The sequence below is a fragment of the Aquarana catesbeiana genome, linkage group LG07 (genome assembly GCF_042186555.1).
Source record: "Aquarana catesbeiana isolate 2022-GZ linkage group LG07, ASM4218655v1, whole genome shotgun sequence".
In the NCBI taxonomy this organism is placed as follows: domain Eukaryota; kingdom Metazoa; phylum Chordata; class Amphibia; order Anura; family Ranidae; genus Aquarana; species Aquarana catesbeiana.
Window position 1 is genome coordinate 93,081,055 of NC_133330.1, and position 23,467 is coordinate 93,104,521.

A 23,467-nucleotide genomic window follows, 5' to 3' on the forward strand; every position below is an offset into this window, starting at 1 on the left:
CTGCAGAATAGAAATATTGAATAATAATATTGACTGGTAGTTAGTCCAGCTGTGGGAGTCTTTGCTTTGCTTAGGGATCATAATTATATTTCCAGTAAGCATAGAAGAAACTTTTTTTTAATTTGATTGAAGATTTGTGCCAAATGAAGGGCTACTATGATGGACATCTTTTTGCAAAAAGAGCAGAAAATCTGTCTGTCTCTGGGCGTTTTATTAGTTTGGAGGTTCTTGGTCTGTGATATTTCAGAAACTGCAATATCTGCTTTTATTAACAACTACAAAAAGCAGAAATCTGGGGAAGGAATAATCACTGCAAAAATTTGGTAATAGAACTAGGGGAGGTAGAACATAGGACTGAGAGATGGTGATTAAACTACTTGCGTATTAAAAGGGGATTGCCCATGCATACAGTCTGGTCTTAAGCATTATGGGAGAATTTATCAGAGAAAAGGTTCTAAGTCTATTAGTTAACATTATATTAGGTTTATTCCCTTTAACATACATTTTTTGTCGGGTCCAACATACTTTATACCATATGTCAGATCAGCAAGGTAAAGGCATAATCAATACATGACACTGAGTTGTAGAGAGGCGATCAGTGTGCATAAGTCCTTGGTAAGGGGGGTAGGTTCATGCCAAATATCCACCAAATCATATTGGGCTAAAGTACAAGTAAACAGCGGAGTCAGTGGAAGGATATGAAGAATCTGAGGGATATTTATCCAGTTTAGCATTTCAAATTAAATTTGAGTTACCCAAAAGTAGGAGGGTTACCATCCTGGTGGCATGCCAATTGTGAGCAGTTATGTTATAAGAAGGGACTGGGGTTCATGTTGGGAATGTACAGTAGTCAATGAGAACGGTCCGTTCAGTGACTAGCATTTTTTACAATGAAAAGGAGAAGTTTTATGGAACCTTATAAAGACCCCTTGTTGTTTAGTTGCTACATTAGCTTAAAATATGTGGGGAAAATGCATATCAAAATATTTGGGGGTGGATGAGGAAGTTAAATGTGTTTGTTGCAGGCCAGCTACTGTATATTAACTAAAAGTTTCCTCAATAAACAAAATACTTTAACACATTTATGAGACAAAATGTAGGCTTTGGATATTTAAAAAAAAGTTAGTTAAGAGTCATTAAAAATGTAAAAGAAATGTAAAAGGCATTCTGCTGTTCATACCAGGTAACCGTGAGTCAGTGAGAGACTGTCTGTGATTCTATGTGGCAACTGGCAAAGTATGTGATTGAGACTGGCTGGGCTAAATTTTCCATTGCTTGGGTTACTGACAGTTGGCTGAGGCTAAGCTTAGTTTTCTATTGCTTGTGTTACAGACAGTCCAGCTTGGCACTGGCAAGCTTGTTGTGGTGCTCACAGCTTACTGATTCAGCAGTTGGCACCACAACATGTCTGCCAATGCTAGAGCCAGGCTGGACTTTCTGCTGCCCTCAGTGGCATATGTAATACAGGAAACGCTGTGATCCCAGTGCGTTTCCTGCACCGTATTGCAATCACACTGTGTTTTTGATCTACTGCAGGTGTCAATTCAAAGTTAAAAATCCCCAAAAGAAGGTCGCAAATGCATTATTTGTCTGAACCAGATTGCATGGTTGGTTTTCAAAAAAAGGTGCCTGCACTTCTTTGGTGTGATGTGGTTCGATTCAGCCCATTCAAAATGGGCTCAAATCACACCACACAGAATCGCATTTGAATTGCACAGGAATTGCACAGGAATGCGGTGCAGTTCCTGTGCGATTCACATGCAAACTATAGTGTGAAACTAGGCTTACTGTGTTGATTGCAATCATTTTAAATGGGCTCAAATCGCACTAAAGTCATGCATGCACCAATTTTGGAACCGCACTGCAACCGGTTCGCATGGTTGTTTTGTGAATGCGATCTGGTACAGGCAAACATACTGTGTTTTGCAACCTTTGCTTGGGGTGTCGTCAAGATAGCACTGACACCCACTGCAGATTGCAACGGGGGTGCGATTTGAATGAGGTGCATGAAAAGTGCATGGATTGAGGGTTTCCTGCATTTTAGTTTACCTCCACATATCTCCTAGGCAGTAGTGTGTTTTTCCTTTGCCAGTGCAGGAAGGTGTGCCTTCTAGATGTGAACCTAGCCTAAAGAAAAGTCTGTGTATTCAAGGCTGGTAATTTTTTAGTAAACTGTTTTTTTTTTTATTCTGTGATTAATTGAAAATTAAGCTAATGTGAACACAGTGAGTGTGTTGCCTTTGGTGCCCTTTGTACCTGCCCAGTAAGGTTGGAGATTACAGAGCGCCATCCTGTGGTAGGCAGTGCATTCCCCCTTTTTTTTTTAATCTGTAAGGCTCGATTCACACCTATGCATGTTGCTTTTGAGCGTTTTTGGAGGTTTTTTTTTCATGCTTGCCGCGTTTTTGAGCCGCGTTTTTGCCGCGTTTTTGCGGCGTTTTTGCCGCGATTTGCGTTTTGCGTTTTTTTTTTTTTTTTTATTTTTCATTTTTTTTTACAGTCTTAAAAAAAAATTACAAAAAAAAAAAAACGGCAAAAACGCACCAAAAACGCATCAAAAACGCATCAAAAACGCTGCAAAAACGCAGCACTTGCGTTTTTGATGCTTGTCCATTGAAAACCATTACATGCAAAACGCTGCTTTTTGCATGAAAAAAAGTCCCCGACCCTTTCCAAAAACGCTGAGATACAAAAAAGCATTGATGTGAACATGTTCCATAGGAACCCATGTTAAAAAATTCCCGTGCATTTCTGCAAAATGCAAAATGCATCAAAAAACGCGCTAGTGTGAATGGGGCCTAAAAGTTAAAAAAGTCAGTGATTGCTCTGTCTGACAACATGGTTCACTTTGCACCATAATAGCCAACCTTACTGAGGAGGTGCAAAGGGCACCATCTCCTTGTAGGTAGGCAGCACACTCACTTTGCACCTATTCAGTTTGCACACTAATACTGGACAGGAGCCAACAGCATCATAAAAACCGGTAGAAGGAAAAAACTGAACTCAGGTTTGATTTTCTAAAGGACCTGATAAAATACAATTAAGGATGTAATTGCTTACTAGGGGCAACACATGCCGTCTTTCCTTTTTCCAGTCTTTATAATTTTGGCGCAATTTATTTTATTTAAAAGGCTTTTAAGTTTTATTTAAAAGGCTTAGTACCTGCTGCTGAACCCCCCCACCCAGAACAAAAACGTATCTATGGCCCTGTTGTCTTAAATACATATTTCATGTACTAAAGGCCTTTATTGGACCATAACTTTTAACTGAGCCTTCCCAGAGCTAGCTCCTTGGTTAATGCCTAGAAAATCCCTAATGGGACTTGAATACACAAGCTTTATCCCCTTCCCGCCGACCGTACGCAGATATGCGTACTCGGCTTTCTGGGGTTATACCGGGATGATGCCCGCAGCTGCAGGCATCATCCCGGTACCGTTGCTTACAGCGGGCGGTCGGCTACCCGTGTATTACAACTGATGCGGCTAAAAGCCGCTCGGTTGTTATACCGGAGGAGCGGGAGGGGACATCCCCCCCCTCCTGCCGCTGTTACCGGGCCTCCCGTGCGATCGGGAGGCCCGGTGTCCAATCGGGTACCTTCGGGGGCTGGGGGCGGGCTGGAACGAAGCTGTGAGCGGCTTCGTTCCAGCCTTCTCGTTGTAAACGCGGAAGCGACGTCATGACGTCACTTCCCGTTTACTCGGTTGCCGATGGCGCCGAATTTAAAAAAATACTCAGTATTCAGAATCGCCGTTTTTCTTTTAGACCCCCGATCCCTCCATAAAGAGTACCTGTCACCACCTATTACTGTCACAAGTGATGTTTACATTCCTTGTGACAGCAATAAAAGTAAAAAAAAAAAAAAAATTTTTTAAAACACAATTTATAAAGTAAAAAAATAAATAAAATAAATTAAAAAAAAATTTTTTTTTAAAGTGCCCCTGTCCCCGCGAGCTCGCGCAGCGAAGAAAACGCATACGGAAGTCGCGCCCGCATATGTAAACGGTGTTCAAACCACACATGTGAGGTATCGCCGCGATCGCCAGAGCGAGAGCAATAATTCTAGCCCTAGACCTCCTCTGTAACTCAAACCTGGTAACTGTAAAAAAATTTTAAAGCGTCGCCTATGGAAATTCATAGGTACCGTAGTTTGTCGCCATTCCACGAGTGCGTGCAATTATAAAGGGTGACATGTTTGGTATCTATTTACTTGGCGTAACATCATCTTTCACATTATACAAAAAAATTGGGGTAACTTTACTGTTTGGATTTTTTAAAATTAATGAAAGTGTCCCTTTTCCAAAAATTTGCGTTTAAAACACCACTGCACAAATACCGTGTGATAAAAAATATTGCAACAATCGCCATTTTATTCTCTAGATTCTCTGCTAAAAAAATATATATAATGTTTGGGAACTCTAAGTAATTTTCTAGCAAAAAATACGGATTTTAACTTGTAAACACCAAATTTCAAAACTAGGCTTAGTCATGAAAGGGTTAAAGTAGTTGTACACCCTGTACAACCACTTTCCGCTACAGGTAAGCCTATATAAAGGCTTACCTGTAGGTGCTGGAAATATCTACTATTCCCCGTATGATGCTTGCGCACTTTAGAAAGGGCACACTCTGCCGTTTCAAGCTGGGGTCATGCTGTGACTGGCGGCTCCTGCACGCTTGTGCGGGAGTGACGTCACGCGACTCCGGGCAGTCACAGAGCTGGAGTTCGCCGCCCTGGAAGGAAGAGGGCTGAAGATGGATGCTTCCAGCCAGCAGGGATATCGCAGGCTTCGGTTTCAGGTAAGTGACACATAATGGGCTACTAGGCGATGCCTAGTAGCCCATTATGCTTTACCTTTGCAGAGAAACAAAGAGGAAGTAAAACCCATCAGGGTTTACTTCATCTTTAACAGGCAGGACACAGCACATATATCTGATGAAAGTCAAGTCTAAAAAAATGTGTATAGAGACAAATTGCTTAATACACATGAGCACTTAGCAATGGAACTAATTTGATTCCATATTCAGAACCCTTTCATACAAGTCCTTAAAAATTCATCATTGCATATCTTATTAGATGCCTCCTGGGGCAGATTCTTATGCCCCGTACACACGGTCGGACATTGATCGGACATTCCGACAACAAAATCCTAGGATTTTTTCCGATGGATGTTGGCTCAAACTTGTCTTGCATACACACGGTCAAACAAAGTTGTCAGAAAATCCGATCGTTCTGAACGTGGTGACGTAAAACACATACATCGGGACTATAAACGGGGCAGTAGCCAATAGCTTTCATCTCTTTATTTATTCTGAGCATGCGTGGCACTTTGTGCGTCGGATTTGTGTACACACGATCGGAAATTCCGACAACGGATTTTGTTGTCGGAAAATTTTATAGCCTGCTCTCAAACTTTGTGTGTCGGAAAATCCGATGGAAAATGTGTGATGGAGCCTACACACGGTCGGAATTTCCGACAACAAGGTCCTATCACCCCTTTTCCATCGGAAAATCCGACCGTGTGTACGGGGCATTACAGTTGTGCTGATATTTTAAGGGAAGTGTTTAGTAGTTTATGGTTAATTTGCTATTGTCGAGAGCTTTTATAAATTTGCTTTTTTACAACATTTAATTGTTTATGTAGTACACCCCACGGAGGAGCTGCTGGATCAGGATTCCCCACTGGTACATGGCCAGGCACACAGCATTTCCTTCATGCATTTCAACACAGAAAACAGTCCTTGGCTTGTTTATTGTTGTTTTATTGGGAGTTGATAACTTGGCTGGGGTAGGGAATTTAGGGGATGCCCAACTTTGAAAATGTTCAGAACTATTAACAGAGGGGACACTCACTATGTACACTGAAAATCCTCTTCTTCCTTCCTCCTGCACAAACTTGGTTCGCATGTGCTGCTCCTGCTGATCACTCCAGAGAGGAACTAGCAGTCTTTTCAGGAGAAGTACAGTCAAAGCTAATTTGGCTGTACTTCTCTTGTGAATCACAGGAGCGCAGTCCATTCTTCACTTCTGTGACCCTTTTTCAGCAGACAGCAGGCTGACGTCACAGAGATGGACCAGGCTCGGGCAAGAGCGAGACATTGAAGTCAGGATCCTCCCAAATGCCTGGACCAGCACCCAGCTCAGCCTCTCAGTAAGCCACTGAGAGCCTGAGCCAGCTGCTTCTGCCCCATCCACAGCCCAGCACTCCAGTGACTGTGGGGGGAAGAGCAGAGAGCCAGGGATTGACAGTCACCAACTCTCTGCCCAGGGACCTCTGAGATCCGAGCGATCAGCGGTGTTAGAACGCTCGGTTCTCAGTGTTAGAGCCGGCGGGGGACAGATGCAGCATCAGAGTGATGCTGCATCCACCTAGGTAAGTATGATTGAAGAAAAAAAAAAACCCATACTTTTCTTTTAATGTTAATTCAGCAAGTGTCCATTACAGTTTGAAAGCATCTGTCCCTTTGTGGGTTAAATGGCACAATGTGAAGTGAACAGCATCTCCTTCTGCCTTTTACTGTAGATCCTGAGCCCAGTTCTACTGCTGCAGAAGATACCAGCCCACCTGGCTGCTTGCTTCCCCAGTCCTCCTGACTGGCACAGGTAAGAATGAAGACTTAAAGTGGGGTTCCACCCAAAAAACAAAAATACCTGGAAAAATTCTTTAAAAAAAAACAAAAAAACATTTGGATATTTTTTTTTTTACTTACCTCTAAATGCCTGTTGCTAGGTGGTCCCTCGTAGTCTTCCTGTTCCTCTGCCTGGGCTGGTGACATCACTTCCCCCCAGGCACAGGAAGGGCTCCGCTCTGCTCCCTCCCTCCTGTCAATCATCTGGGACCCATTACAGGTCCCAGGTGATTGAGCGGCCAATCACAGCGCAGTGGGTGCCAGGCTGTGAAGCCACAGCCTGGCGCCCACAGTTGAAATGCCGGCGCCGACGAGCGAAGGGGGGGGACGAGCGGGGCTTCGATCCACCCGCATCGCTGGACCCTGGGACAGGTAAGTGTCCAATTAAAAGTCAGCAGCTGCAGTATTTGTAGCTGCTGACTTTTAATTTTTTTTTTTTTGACGGCCCCCCTGGGTGGAACTCCTCTTTAAGCACTACGCTTTCCTTCACTGCCACTACTCGTAGCACACACTAGAGGGTGCTACATTTGTATAAATATATACTTCAAAAATAAACATTTATTTCAGGGATTATTACAGTTCTTCTCAACCAGGGTCCCATGAAAACCCAGGGTTCCATTAGGGAGGTTCTTTGAGTAATGAGCAAATAATGACCCTCAGATAACTTGCAACTGACATCAATGATCTCTTCAGCAATCTGTAAGGGGGCATTTTTTCCAATAACCAGCAGTGTAAGCAGTGTTCTTCCAACTGACCAACAGTGTAATGGGACCCTTCTCCACCAATAATCAACCTTTCCTTGGTGGTCCTTCTCCAGTGACCACCAAAGTAAGGGTCTGTACACTGACCACGAGCAAAAAGCGGGCATTTTTTCACAGCCACCAATGTAAGGTAACACTACAATTCTCACGGTCTGAGTTTCATTTATGAACATTATTATTTGTTTCATTTCATTCTTACTAAAATAATTTTGTTGTATAGAGAGCAACCCTGGGTGTCAAATACCCTAATTATGCCACATTCCTAATACTTTTACTCATTCTTATATCCACTTACTGTATATCTTAACTTGCCATTCCCGATAATGTCTTGTCACTATAGATATAGTAAATATAAGTAGCGGTTTCCTGAGACCTTTAAGTTAATTTAAGGGTTTCTCCATGTTTAAAGGTTTTAGAAAGACTGGTTTATTAGATTTGTTTATTACACATACAAAACTGTTTGAAATGCTTGCTGTGCTTTCTAGCAGAAAGTCCAGCACTTTCTGGACTCTTTCTGGCAGATTGTTACAAGTAGAGGAAGGGGGTAATATGTCCCTCATTTGGCTTATTAAACAGCTACTTTAAAGTAGAACATTTTACTTATGACAGACAGAACTATAAAACACTGTAAGAGGTAACTGCATCTAATGCCCTGTACACACGACCGGTTTTCCCGCTGGAATAAACTCTGAAGGTTTTTCCAACAGAGTTCTGACGGAATTCCGCTAAAACGGTCTTGCATACACACGATCACACCAAGTCCGACCGTCAAGATCGCGGTGACGTACAACACGTACGACGGGACTAGAAATGGAAGTTCAATAGCCAGTAGCCAATAGCTTCTGCCTCGTACTTGCTTCAGAGCATGCGTCGTTTTTGGTACGTTGGTACAGCATACAGACGAGCGGTTTTCCCGATAGGAATTGGTTCAGTCGCAAATATTTAGAACCTTTTCCATTCCTAGGTCCGTCAGAATTTTCGACGTAAAAAGTCAGTTGAGGCCCACACACGATCGGAATATACGATGAAAAGCTCCTGTCTGACTTTTTCTGTCGGACATTCCGCCCGTGTGTACGCGGCATAACTGATGCATCTAACTGTCTGAAAATATTAATATTGTTTACTGCATACAAGCAAAGAAAATATATTAAAATATATGTGTTTCCTTTAACAGAGTCATGGCTGTAATATAGCCTTTGGTAGGAAAAAAAATGGAAAAATGCATGGAAATGTTGAATATGAACCCAAAAATGGAGAAAGCTTACCCATCAGGAGATGCACTACTGCTTGAAGAGACATTATCGCAATCTGTAGGGGTTTCAGTGTAGTACAAAGTAAAGGACACAGTGCTTATCAGTTCTCTTCTCATCTCCCAACTACACCTCATCTCAAATCCATCATATTCACATTTTAAATTTTGAATAATGGCTTTATCATCTGTTGAAAAACAAGCAATGTTTAATGAAGAGTTACATTTCCTTGGAAACCTTCTGTACTTTATTCATTTGTTTTGCCTGCTCTGTATTTTGTGGAACAGTCCATTTTTCTGAGCAGCCCAGCTTTTTTCTGCCAGAGGATCATAAAAAAACAAACAAACCTAGGATGTCTGGATTTTTTCTGGATGGTACAATGCAGGTAAGCATCAAACACTTACCTGCATTGCATTGGTAAGCTCCTATTATCCAACATACATGAGAATGCCTATGTCTTGGGTATTATATGTTATCTACTACCTAATTTGATAGCTGGATTTTGAACTGGCCAATTTCTATGGCAGAACTGATGTATACATACATGGCAGAACATGCTATACATACATGTTGTTTGTTCTTCAACCTGATCATTTATTATTTGTTTTTTGTAGAGATGTTTACACGCATTATCCTCTGAAATATACTCCTGAAGAAGCGGTCACACCGCGAAACATGTCGAGGTTGAACTGTCATAGGACAAGATCTATGGTCCTCCTGTATGGGTGGACATGAGTCCAAGTGTCTAGTTCCTCTTCAGAGATCTGATATTATGTATTGTATATTTCCCTCCATAGGACCATTTTAAATGATTATATTTTGTCTTAAATAAATTTATACTTTTTTTATAAATATTAGAAATATTATTATTTTTTGTTTATCTTTATTACTTATGTTTTTTTTTTAAAGATATTTTTATTGGTTTTAGGTTCAACACAGACCAACAAACACAAAACAGTCACAAATAAAATAAAATTAAAAACAAAAACAAAACACACCTGGATATCTGATCCATTCAGTATACACAAGCCATATTCAATTAGTAGGTAGATCACACAAGTCGTAGTAGGCATGTCATTTCGTTTCAAGAGAGTTGAGAAATTAGTAATTGCGACAGTCAGATATATGCATTTTTACACAGCATAACCATATTAATGGACCTGGTATTGGGGGTCCCTGCGGCACGGCCCATCAATGATCAATTGTATTCAATTTTTGGAAAGAGTTAGTGGACTATCCAACCATTTCCCCCAAATTTTTTGAAAGGTTTTATTTCTTTTACGAATTTCAAAGGTTAATTTGTATAATGGAATAGAGTCATTGATGAGTTTTAACCAGAGGGACTTCAAAGAGGTCTGTGCACCTTTCCAGGACAGTAGAATAGATTTTTTAACATAAAAATAAAGAATACGGAGCAGTCTCTTGGCATGTGATGGTATATGTAAATCTCCAAATACTCCCAACAAGCAGTTCTTAGGGTGAATTATATTAGGGAGGTCCAGTACAGTCGAAATAAAGGCACCCACTTCTTTCCAGAAGTCACTAACTATCGGGCATGACCAGAAGCAACGTAAAAAGTCTGCCTCCTGGCCACAGCCTCGGAAACAGACAGCTGATGGCAAGAGACCCATTTTATGCAGTCTGGCCGGAGTGAGGTGGGTTTGATGAAAAATTTTAACTTGTATGATACGGTCTCGGGAGGAAATGACAGAGGTTTTATATGTGTCACTAAATTCTGTCCAATCGTCTTTTACCATCTCAATATCCAATGTCTCCCACTTCTCCTGTGCTCTGTGAAACCTAGGGTTAGAGTCTGTCACTAAGGCTGCGTAGTAGGTGGAAACTAATTTAGAGGGTTCTGGTTGCCTAAGTAGTTTTTCCAGTGGAGGTAGATCAGTAATATCATCTAGGGTACCAAATTGGGTATGTATGGCATGTCTAAGTTGATAATAATAAAATAAATGAGATTTTGGTAGATCAAAGTCTGTACTCAACTGAGAGAAAGTTTTAAAGCCCTGCGTAGTATATAAGTGACATAGATATTTAACTCCCTTTGAATACCAGCGATTGGCATCTGGAAAAGAGTATAGTTCTTGCAGATTGGGATTAAACCACAAGGGGTTATTAGGGGATTTCAACCAAGAATGTTTCGATATTTTTGTGGTAATGTATTTAAACAGTGAAAGGGAGATAGAGAGTAGAGAGGTTCCAGGACGGTCTGGGACCTGGCCTCTATATATTATATTATGTAAGGTTTCATGGGAGGATGCGATAGCCCCCTCTGTGGCTGTACAGGCATTAGTTGGATCCGGGTTCATCCAGTCATGTATATGCACCAGTTGAGATGCCATGTAGTAAAGGAAAAAGTTAGGGAATGCCAGACCTGCCAGATGAGCTGGCAATATCAAGGTCTCCAGTGCCACTTTGGGGGATCCGCCCCTCCACAGGAAAGAAGTACACATCACATCTATACGTTTGAAAGTAGCTTTGGATATTTTACATGGGGAGTTAGAGAGAATATAGAGCAGTCTAGGTAAATAAATCATTTTAAGTATATTGGCCCTCCCCATGAGGTCTAACGGTAAATCCATCCATTGTTTAGTTTGTTCCTGGAGGCGGGTCAGCAAAGGGTCAAGATTATTAGTAGCATATAAAGATAAGGGAACCTGAACCAACACCCCAAGATATCTAAAAGAAGACACCACCTGAAGCTTAGAGTCCGGGTGCACCCGAGGGGGGTCATTTACATCCAAAGGGAAAAGACTGGACTTATCCCAGTTAACTCGGAATCCAGAGTAGTCCCCAAAGGTGTTGACCTCCTCCAGTAACGCCCCCAAAGACTCATCAGCATCTGCCAGGTATACCAGTGTATCATCTGCGTAAAGAGAAATGCGCTCCTCTATATTTGCAATTGGGAGGCCTTTAATTATAGGGGAGGAGCGAATGCGAACTGCAAGCGGCTCCATAGCCAGGGCAAACAACAGGGGTGACAATGGGCACCCCTGTCGAGTGCCCCTAGTAATTGGGAAGGAGTCAGTAATAAATGAATTAACCCTTATCCTAGCCGTTGGGGAGGTGTACAGAATTTTTATCCATTCTATCACTCGGGGACCAAAACCATACTTCTGCAACACCTGAAAAAGGTACGGCCATTCCACACTGTCAAATGCTTTACAGGTGTCTAAGGACACGATGACGCCTGTAGGAGGGCAGTCATGTGGATATTGCAAGTTATGGAACAGTCTGCGTATGTTCATTCTGGTAGACCTGCCAGGGATAAATCCACCCTGGTCGCTGTTAACCAAGGATGTGACCACAGTATTTAAACGATTTGCTAATATTTTGGCCAGAATCTTAACGTCTACGTTTATAAGCGAGATTGGACGATACGATTCACAGTGAAGTGGGTCCTTTCGGGGCTTCAGCAGAAGAACTATCAAAGCTTCCTGCATTGATGGAGGAAGGATCCCAGCCTCTAGGGCTTTGTTATAGGTTCGGAGAAGGAAGGGGGATAGGAGGTCCTTGAACTTAGCATACCATTCAGTCGGGAAACCATCAGGTCCAGGGGTTTTATGTGCAGGCATTTGGGAGATAGCTGCTGCAATCTCCTCTACTGTGATAGGCTCCTCCAACATGTCCCGTCCCTCATCTGACAGGGAGGGAAGGGATATGTCAGCCAGATAATCAGACAACTGGGAATCATCATAGTCAACCCTGGAAGTGTACAATTTTCTGTAAAAGTTTAGAAAGGAGTCTAGGATGTCTCTTGGGTTGTCACTGATCGTACCTTGAGTAGTCAGGATTCGTGGTATAGAAATGGGGGTATGGTCAGGTTTGGTCAAATATGCCAAGAGACGTCCTGCTTTATTACCATATTCAAACGACTTTTGTGAGACATATAACATGCGTTTTTGTGTGAGATCTAGCAAACGAATTTCATATTCCCTACGGCACTGTAACCATGTCTCCCTAGTGTCAGAGACAGGGTTAGAGGTATAAGCAGATTCCGCACTTATCATAGCATTTTCTAATTCCTCAGTGCGCATCTTATTATTTTTACGTAAAATACCTGTAATAGACATAAAGGTACCTCTTAACGTGGACTTAAATGCATCCCACTCCGTGGGGGGGTCTACTTTGTTTAAATTTTGCTTCCAGTAATTAGAAATACTCATCCTGCACTCACCCTGTACTATCTCGTCTTCCAGCCAGTATGAGTTCAGGCGCCACAAAGCAGGTCCCGAACCTGGAAGGATGAGAAGGGACACAGACAAGGGGGCATGATCGGAAACCCCCCTGGGCAAGTATGAGACGGCGGAGACAACTGGAAGGGTCTCCGTCGACGCAAAAGCCATATCTAGCCTAGACATAGTATGGAAGGAATCCGAATGGCAGGAAAATTGGCGTTCATCCGGATGTTTCCATCGCCACACCTCGGTCAGACCATGAACCTGAGCCCAGTCTACAAATGAGGGAAAAGATCTGCCTCCCCCACCCAGGCGATCCACCGTTGGGTCCAGGACTGCATTAAAATCCCCTATATAAAGTAGAGGGCCCGAAGGCCTATTCAGTAATTGCAGAGATAATTTAGAGAGTACTTCTACTGAGAATGGAGGGGGAACATAGATGTTAACCAATGTAAAAATTATAGTAGAAATTCGTAATATAAGAACAATATACCTCCCCTCTGGGTCTGTTTTAACGCTAATCAACTCAGCTGGAAGGGATTTAGCCAGGAGTATAGATACACCTCTTGAGTAGTTAGTGTGGGTGGCATGATATAGCTTAGATAGCCAGGGGCGTTTTAGAGCCCTTATCTTAGAACCTGTCAGGTGAGTCTCCTGGAGGCAAATAATGTGAGGGTGATATTTTTTTAACACAGATAAAACCAAGGATCTTTTCTGAGGTGCATTCAGGCCTCTAGTGTTCCAGGAGACTATCCTGAGGGGCTGTGCCATAATAAAACATGAAGTAATAAAGATGCATAAGTAAACCTCTGAATTGATATCAATATGAGTAGATAGGTCATGCCACCTAAAGCACACACAAGCACATGACAAAAAAGTGCGTGGGTCTGCCGATAAGGTAACATGGACCAGGAAAATTTTCCCTTCTTTGCCTTAGAAAAAAACATTAGGCATATAACTGACCACAGAGGTATTAATAAACCCCTATATGCAATGACCCAGTATGCCTTTGATGACTTTCCATTAGCAAATGGTATAGGTGTGTTAGAAAGAACATAAAAAGTAAAAAAGGAAGGAAAAAACAAAAAACAAAAAACCTGAAAAAAAACCCCAACCACCTTTTTCTTTAAACCTTTGTGCCCCCCACCCCGCTCAGCTATCCCAAACATAGCAAGCTTTGGATCCCTAAACTAGAAGTCCTTCCTAACTAGCAACTGCGGAAGTCAAAAAAAACTGTACCGTGGCCTCGCCACAAGCTGGTAGGGGGGTAACGTGGGGTCCGGTGGGGCTCCCAACTATTGACCGAGGAGAGATGGAAGAGAAATAAAAACTTCTGTTCCTTCCCCTCTAGTAGACATGTCCTGTTGAAGGATAGATGAGCTGAAAAATTCTCTTCTTCTCTTTTCCCCTTTCCTTCTCTCCCTTCTTTGATCGGGTGATTGTTCTGGTATGATTGTTCCGGTACGCAAGTTACCATACGATGTAAATCGTAGCAGTGCAGGTTGGATTGTAAAGTAGAAGATCAAGAAAAAAAAAAAAAAAAAAAAAAACATTACAAAGGAGAGACATGCAGACTGTTGACGCTGTAGCTTGCATAGCAGGGTGCAGATCTTTCCTTGCAGGTTAAGAGTGCCCTCAGTCTCTTCTGCTTCTATGTACTGCACCATATTGATCGTTCAGCCATTTCATGGCCTCCTTGGGGTTGGTATAGAAAAGAGCCCTACCATCATGGATAATGCGCAATTTAGCAGGGAAGAGCATGGCGTAGGAGAGGCCTTCTGTGAGCAATCTAGACTTCACTGCTGAGGAGATCCGCTGGCGCTGAACTTCAGCAGAAAAGTCCGGATAAACAGAAATATTATTGCCATTAAATGTGAGCGGGCCCTTTTCACGTGCCAGGCGTAGGATGGCCACTTTATCTTGAAAGTTGAGGATGCGTGCTATGATGGAGCGTGGTGGGGCTCCCACTGGAGGTGGACGAGGAGGAGTGCGATGTGCGCGCTCTATAACATGTGAGAATGAGGGCGGCGCGTCTTTACAAAAAATGTCCCGCAGCCATGAATAAAGAAACTTTTCAGGATGGGAACCTTCCGCGCGTTCTGGAAATCCCACAAATCTGAGATTGTTCCTGCGAGAGCGATTTTCCAAATCGTCGATTTTAGCGCGTAGTGCCGCCATCTCGCTTGTAGTATCACGTATAGTAACAGACATGGGATGTACAGTATCTTCTAATGTACTAATCTGTTCCTCAGCATCCCCTGTGCGGTCTCTGAGATTCTGGACATCTTGTTTCAATAGTGAAAAGTCCATACGGATAGAAGCTATTTGAGTGGAGAGGGAGGCCTTGCAATCCTGAATAGCCAGCATAATAGTAGATAGTGTAGGTTCAGCAGGGGGAGAATCCACAGTCTGACTAAATTCAGCAGACTGCTGTGATTCTAGTGTCTGCAGGGGTTCTGTAGGTGTGCGGAATATAGCAGGAATTGATGCACTCACCCCTGTTACAGAATCCTGGATGGCTGAGGAGGAGGGCTGCAGCGTGTCTGAGTGCCCTGCATGTGTCTCGGCGCCATTTTGCCTCCGGAACCGCGCCAGTTGTTCCGCTGTATGTGAGGGCCGCGGCGGCCCGTATTTCACCATGTCAGCCAGTCTGGTGGGTGCCCACAGCCGTGGGGAACAGAATAATGCCTTACACGGGGATCTAGGACCAAGGATAGCTGTAGGATGGCCGTTGAGAGCCGGAGCTGTGTGTCTATGCGACTGCTCTCTTCACCATCCGGCCACGCCCCCCTTATTACTTATGTTTATGTTTATCTTCATTACTTGCAGGCGGTCGTGCAAGATTTTATCCCATATCGCTCAAATTCATTGTCCTTGATGTAAGTGCAATTTTTATTTAACCACTTCAGCCCCGGAAGATTTGGCTGCTCAATGACCAGGCCATTTTTTGCGATATGGCACTGCGTCGCTTTAACTGACAATTGCGCAGTCGTGTGACACTGTACCCAAACAAAATTAATGTCCTTTTTTTCCCACAAATAGAGCTTTCCTTTGATGGTATTTGATCACCTCTGTGGTTTTTATTTTTTGCTCTATAAACAAAAGAAGAGCGACAATTTTTAAAAAAACACAATATTTTTTACTTTTTGCTATAATAAATATCCCAAATTAAAAAAAGAACAAAAAATAATTTTTTCCTCAATTTAAGCCGATATGTATTCTTCTACATATTTTTGGTAAAAAAATTGCAATAAGCGTATATTGATTGGTTTGCGCAAAAGCTATAGCGTCTACAAAATAGGGGATAGATTTATGGCATTTTATTATTTTTTTACTAGTAATGGTCGGTGATCAGTGATTTTTATTGGGACTGTGATATTGAGGCCAACACATCGGACACTTTTGACATATTTTTGGGACCAATGACAATTATACAGCGATCGGTGCTATAAAAATGCACTGATTACTGTATAAATGTCACTGGCAGGGAACGGGTTAACACTAGGGGGCGATCAAGGGGTTAACTGTGTTCCCTAGTGTGTGTTCTAACTGTGGGGGGGATGAGACTGACTAGGACGAGAGAGAGAGATTGGTGTTCATACTTAGTATGAACACACGATCTGTCTCTTCTCCCCTGAGAGAACTGGGATCTGTGTGTTTAAACACACAGATCCCGGTTCTAGCTCTGTCACGAGTGATCGCGAGTGGCTGGCGGTCATCGCGCCTGCCTGGCACTTGCAAGCGACATAAGGTAATGTCGTTTCGCCCAGGGGAGCCAACCTGCTGCAGTACAACTGCGGCGGCTGGTCGAGAAGGGGTTAATAAACCCGCTTTATACGCATGAATGCACGAATGCACTATGAGCGTCTTCCATTATCTTTTATAATCACATGATGTGATTAGACATATGCACTGCCAAAAAATGTGTTCGTTTTCCTTTCTGTTTCATCCGTTTTTGTTTTTTTCATTTTGGGGTCATTCATTATAATCACAATTCGTAAGTTCGTAAATTCGAAAACTCGTAAATTCGAAAATTCAGAACTTCGAAAATTCGAAAAAATAACTAATAATAATTAACTAATAAATTATAGGTATTGGAATTTCCTTTCAAATTTAGCTGTTAGTGAATGTAACGAATACGATTAGTTACGAATTATCCAAAATAACAAATGCCGCATCTAAGCGAATGGAACGGAACTAATTAATAATTAATTAATTAATTAACAAATTAATTATAAATAATGATAAAAAAAGTTTTTATTATTATTATTATTATTACTGTTATTTATAATTATTAATTAGTTACGTTCCATTCGTTTAGATACAGCATTCGTTATTTCGGATAAATCGTAACTTCGGATAAATTTGTATTCATTACGTTCACTAACAGCCAAATTTGAAAGGAAATTCCAATACCTATAATTTAATAGTTAATAACTAACTAATAATAACTTAACTATTACTATTTCAGATTTTAAAATTTTCGAATTTTCAAATTTACGAACTTTCGAATATTCGGAAAAATTTGTTAAACGGGTTTTTCGTTAATTCGGATATTTCCGAATTGACGAATTTGTCAAAATTCGTTAAACTAATTTGTAACTAAACTGATTGCACATGTCTAGATGTGATTACCGAGATTAAGGGGCACCATAAATCTGGATACATTCCCTGGAGCTGGCTGACCACTTGTCTTCAGAGGCGCTTCCACTCACACGCATATGATCTTTTGGTGGGATTATTTGACTTGGTAAGCAGTCAATTTTCACATATACCTGTAGAGCACAACGGTGACACACTTTCCATTGTGGATTATTTCAGCTGCACCACAAACAGTTTGTTGTATTTGCATGTGGGAAAAGTTGGAGTATCATCTTTTGAATAAACAAATTGAATTGTGGAGCACTGGACTATTTGTGAACTTTTTGCAGCAATTGTTGTTTGCACCTCCGGGCCGATTCCCGCACCTATGGCCGCCACTCCCCGCACCTCCAGAAGAAGGAGATCACAGCTACGATCAGGTAAGTGACAGGGCCGCCAGGGGGGTGCTGTCATTGCCGCTCCACCAGCTGCCCTGGGTGGCGGGTGCTGGCAATGCTACCCCCCAAATTAAAAACCCACCAGCCACCACTGAGCTAAGCACACCTTTTTGTATTGTTTAAGCATCAAACACTAACCAATAATGCTCCAGCAGACATAGGTATATGAGTGCCCAGTATTCCCAGTTTCGGATGTTTTTTTTTTTTACAAGGATTGTGGTGGTAGCATAATAAAGAAAACATAACTAGATTTAGCCAGAAAAGCAATATGTCTTTGGATGGCCATGCTGTTAATGTGTGCAATATGTTGTAATAAAAACGTTTGTTACCTGCCAAAATCCAAATATTTGCTCTGGCCAACCCAGAAACATAGTGAGTTGTTTTTCATATTACAGTGTATTACTGCATATTATACATTTTCTCAATGCACAGAACCATCTAGCAATAAAGAGAAGAACTTTTATGACTGCAGAGAACCGATGGATGCCAGGGGGAAGCCAAAAACAGGAACTGTCATCATCACACAAGGAGGGGTTTTTTTAACCAAAAATGAAAGTGGTATTTTTGTGCATAGGTTTACATTTAAAAAACTGCTTAATGGACTTCTTTAATATTTTTAAGGCCTCCGTTTAGTAAAAAAAAAAATGTTTAATAAAAATAACCCCAGCACAAACGAGTACTTACAAGCAATGTAAAGTGTCCCTTGTGCTGCAAGCTGTGGTTGTTAGGGTGTTCCAGTGTGCATACACAGGCGTAGGCCAGCAGGAAGCTGTGCAGGGATGCGCAGGTGTGTGCAGCTTGTCATCTGCCTGCCAAGCATATGCCAGTCCAGGTCTGCCAGCACCAACTTGCTACTTGTTGTCTTTGCTACTCAGCTCATTCCTGAGGAAGCATTAGCTACCTACCTGTGCAGATCATGGGACACGCTACAGGCATTCATACCTGGCCATGCTCTTGCAGCCACCACCAGAAGCCACTGGGCTGGAGCTGTAAGAGTACCTCTTCACGGCAGGCTATACCACCAGGTACGTGACAGCGGTCCCCCCACCCCTGCAACCATAATCTTCCGGTGCCACTGGGGTTAATACAAGCTGTGGGACCTGTCATTTGCAGTCAACAAGACTGCTGACCATGACAGTCTTTTCTGTCCCCCTCCACCATTCATAGAAGCTCTGCTATAGCTTCAATGAAAAAAATGATCTATGAATGGAGCAGATGGACCTCTCATTCATATGCCCTTCCTCCATTCATGGATTGCTTTTTATTAATTAAAGCTATGGTATTTATTATTGTTTATTTATTTATTTCAGGTACTTACAGTGGGGACAGAAAGTATTCAGACCCCCTTAAATTTTTCACTCTTTGTTATATTGCAGCCATTTGCTAAAATCATTTAAGTTCATTTTTTGTCCTCATTAATGTACACACAGCACCCCATATTGACAGAAAAACACACAATTTTTGACATTTTTGAAGATTTATTAAAAAAGAAAAACTGAAATATCACATGGTCCTAAGTATTCAGACCCTTTGCTGTGACACTCATATATTTAACTCAGGTGCTGTCCATTTCTTCTGATCATCCTTGAGATGGTTCTACACCTTCATTTGAGTCCAGCTGTGTTTGATTATACTGATTGGACATGATTAGGAAAGCCACACACCTATCTATACAAGACCTTACAGCTCACAGTGCATGTCAGAGCAAATGAGAATCATGAGGTCAAAGGAACTGCCTGAAGAGCTTAGAGACAGAATTGTGGCAAGGCACAGATCTGGCCAAGGTTACAAAAACATTTCTGCTGCACTTAAGGTTCCTCTGAGCACAGTGGCCTCCATAATCCTTAAATGGAAGACGTTTGGGACAACCAGAACCCTTCCTAGAGCTGGCCGTCCGGACAAACTGAGCTATAGGGGGAGAAGAGCCTTGGTGAGAGAAGTAAAGAAGAACCCAAAGATCACTGTGGCTGAGCTCCAGAGATGCAGTCGGGAGATAGGAGAAAGTTGTAGAAAGTCAATCATCACTGCAGCCCTCCACCAGTCGGGGCTTTATGGCAGAGTGGCCCGGCGGAAGCCTCTCCTCAATGCAAGACACATGAAAGCCGCATGGAGTTTGCTAAAAAACACCTGAAGGACTCCAAGATGGTGAGAAATAAGATTCTTTGGTCTGATGAGACCAAGATAGAACTTTTTGGCCTTAATTCTAAGCTGTATGTGTGGCGAAAACCAGGCACTGCTCATCACCTGTCCAATACAGTCCCAACAGTGAAGCATGGTGGTGGCAGCATCATGCTGTGGGGGTGTTTTTCAGCTGCAGGGACAGGACAACTGGTTGCAATCGAGGGAAAGATGAATGCGGCCAAGTACAGGGATATCCTGGACGAAAACCTTCTCCAGAGTGCTCAGGACCTCAGACTGGGCCGAAGGTTTACCTTCCAACAAAACAATGACCCTAAGCACACAGCTAAAATAAAGAAGGAGTGGCTTCCCAACAACTCCGTGACTGTTGTTAAATGGCCCAGCCAGAGCCCTGACTTAAACCCAATTGAGCATCTCTGGAGAGACCTAAAAATGGCTGTCCACCAATGTTTACCATCCAACCTGACAGAACTTGAGAGGATCTGCAAGGAGGAATGGAAGAGATCCCCAAATCCAGGGGTGAAAAACTTGTTGCATCTTTCCCAAAAAGACTCATGGCTGTATTAGATCAAAAGGGTGCTTCTACTAAATACTGAGCAAAGGGTCTGAATACTTAGGACCATGTGATATTTCAGTTTTTTTTTTTTAATAAATCTGCAAAAATGTCAACAATTCTGTGTTTTTCTGTCAATATGGGGTGCTGTGTGTACATTAATGAGGAGAAAAAAATGAACTTAAATGATTTTAGCAAATGGCTTCAATATAACAAAGAGTGAAAAATTTAAGGGGGTCTGAATACTTTCTGTCCCCACTGTATATAGCACCGTCAATTTACACAGCAGTTTACATATATATTAAACATTCACATCAGTCCCTCAAGGAGCTTACAATCTAAGGTCCCTAACTCACATTCATACATACAGTACACATACTAGGGTCAATTTAGACAAGAGCCAATTAACCTACCAGCACATCTTTGGAGTGTGGGAGAAAACACGCGCAGGCACAGGGAGAACATGCACACTCCAGGCAGGCAGTGTCATCATTTGGATTTGAACCAACAACCCTTTTGCTGCTAGGTGAAACTGCTAACCACTACACCACTGTGCTGCCCACTGTGTAGTAGTCCAGCTACTATGGATGTAGGGGCACAGAAAGGGCAAGCATAGTTGACACTTAAAAAGTGCATATGACAGGTCCCTATTAACTTCGATGACTCCAGAAGATTATGGCTGAGGGTGTAGAATGGGGATAAGAGAACTTCTTATTTCAAATGAAACCTCAGCCAGCAGCACAAGAGCACTTCTCACTGATTGTAAGTACTGTCCATTGTGCTGATTTCTTATTGAAAATTGACTAAACCCCAGTAGATATATGTCCAATCACTCCCATATTTTGAAACTACAGCTGTTTTTCTTAGACCACTCATTTGAGAGTCTGGGATTCGGGTACTATTAGGAGAAATGCCTTACAGATTTTCAACAAACATGTCACATGAGTGAATTGTGAAGATATGATCAACAATACATGTATTTCAGTTTAGGAACTTTTTGGAACTATTGTTAGTCCATGCCCTCCAGCAAGGTATGCTCAATGATCTACGCTCCCTTCCTGCCTTCCTCTGTGACAGTGCTCAGACCTGAGTGGCCAATCACATAATCTGTGTTATGGGGTGAAGGCAGTAACATTATCCACCCAAGTAAGCTCTAACACCATCTGACACGAAGGCCATACCCAAGGTGGACTCCTGGAAGCAGCTCTGGAGCAATGATTGATGAGTATACCTTGGGATATGGGCTTTCAGTAGATACTGTCACTTTGTTCTGAATGGGAAAATTGACAGGGTCTCTTTAATAAAGCCCAACTGCAAGAAAATGACAAAATCCATCCTAGCAGTACACCCATCCCCCGACCACCACAAACTGCAAGGGAGAGGCTGTTGGAGCAAGGAGTAAGTTAGGTATTTTCTCTTTAATCCTCTGCCCCAAAGACTAAGCAAAGCAATTAACCCTTATGCAGGGGGAAAGGTGGGGTGTGGGGGGCACTACAAAGCTGGATTTTTTCATTTTTATTGAGTTGGGCTTTAACAGTTTAATGGTTTTCTAGAGAACCCCCTACTTGCAGTTATGGCCTGTCTGAGCCCTTTGTGTACTAACGCCAAGACATTCCCCTTTTCATGCTATGAGTTAACGGAGTCAACCAAACGCATATACAAGTAAAATGTCCCTTTGTCACCCCACCTGCAGTCGCACTAACTGGAGAGAATATTGTACTATTGCAATTCTTGTTAACTAAAGCCGGCAATACATGTATTGAAATTCTGCCGGTTCAGCAGGAACTGGCCAAATTTCAATCCATGTATGGCCATTCCCATTTATGAGAAGTTCATTTATTGATTGAATTTTCATGAACTGGCTTGTTGGTATATTTTCCAATTGGCTGCAGTGCTGATCAGTGTATTCTGATGGCAAAGAAGTCGCACTGTCAGAATACAACGAGGAGGAATTCCCTATTCACCTCAAATGTGTGGATGGTCAAATTGGTTCAGTTTTTTCCACTCAGCTCGCTTGCTGAACGAAAAAACTGAGCCATGTATGGCCAGCTTAAGGTATTATGTTATGTAATAAATCCATTGTCTTTCTACACACAGCAAAAAGGGACTTGTAGAGTCCTGGGAGACTGAATTTGTATGTTATATTATATATATGTTGGTTATTTCCTAGGAATGTTCAAACATGCATTGCAGATATTTTGGCCCCTGCCTGGTCATTCCTGCTGTTAACGCCACTCAAATGAAAATGAATAAAACAATTGAATAGAAAGGGGACTCCTGTTCTTCAAAATCTGCATATATTCCAGTTCAGGTTCAAAATACCTGCAGGCATAGCCCAGGTCAGTTCTTTGCTCCATGCACTGCGATATGCTGGATCTTTTTGTGCCACAGATCGCACTTTAAAAAGGTAGGTGCTCCCAGGGACAAATGAATCAGGGTTGAAACTGACTTCCATCTTTCCCAAAACATCTAATGAAACAGCATCCTGTAGAGAGAGACATGTCTTTATTTTAATGCTGAACTCTAGGCCATAGCTCCCAACTGTCCCTGATTTGGAGGGACTGCTCCTGATTTGGAACAAAGTCCCTCTGTCCCTCTTTCTTCCTCATTTATCCCTCATTTTGGTCTGATCTATATAGTTGTATATAAAATGCACTATTTATCTTTCAAAAAAGTGTTTCCCAGTGCTAAACCTTTCATCCAAATTCTAAATTGCGGCATTTGTGTATGTCAGATCTCAATATAAAGGAATAGTAGTGGTAAAAAAAAAAGCACTTGTGGGTTTAACTAATCTTTTTTTTTTTTTGTATAATTCTCCTTTAGGGGGCGTGGCAAGGGGTGTGTCCTGTGCCTACATACTTTTGCTAATAGGTGTCCCTCGTTTTCGTCTCAAAAAGTTGGGAGATATGCTCTA

General features: G+C 42.1%; 1 protein-coding gene across 5 annotated transcripts in view; it reads right to left on the reverse strand.

The window, feature by feature from the left end:
* CSF2RB (colony stimulating factor 2 receptor subunit beta) overlaps nt 1–23,467 on the reverse strand; it is a 94,104-nt gene that overhangs the window by 39,735 nt on the left and 30,902 nt on the right. For all 5 annotated transcript variants that reach the window (XM_073592495.1, XM_073592491.1, XM_073592490.1 and 2 more), the window contains 2 exons: nt 22,876–23,038; nt 8,651–8,822 (listed from right to left, as the gene is read on the reverse strand). In XM_073592495.1, coding sequence (XP_073448596.1) covers nt 8,651–8,822; nt 22,876–23,038 — 335 coding nt within the window. The remainder of the gene's footprint in view (nt 1–8,650; nt 8,823–22,875; nt 23,039–23,467) is intronic.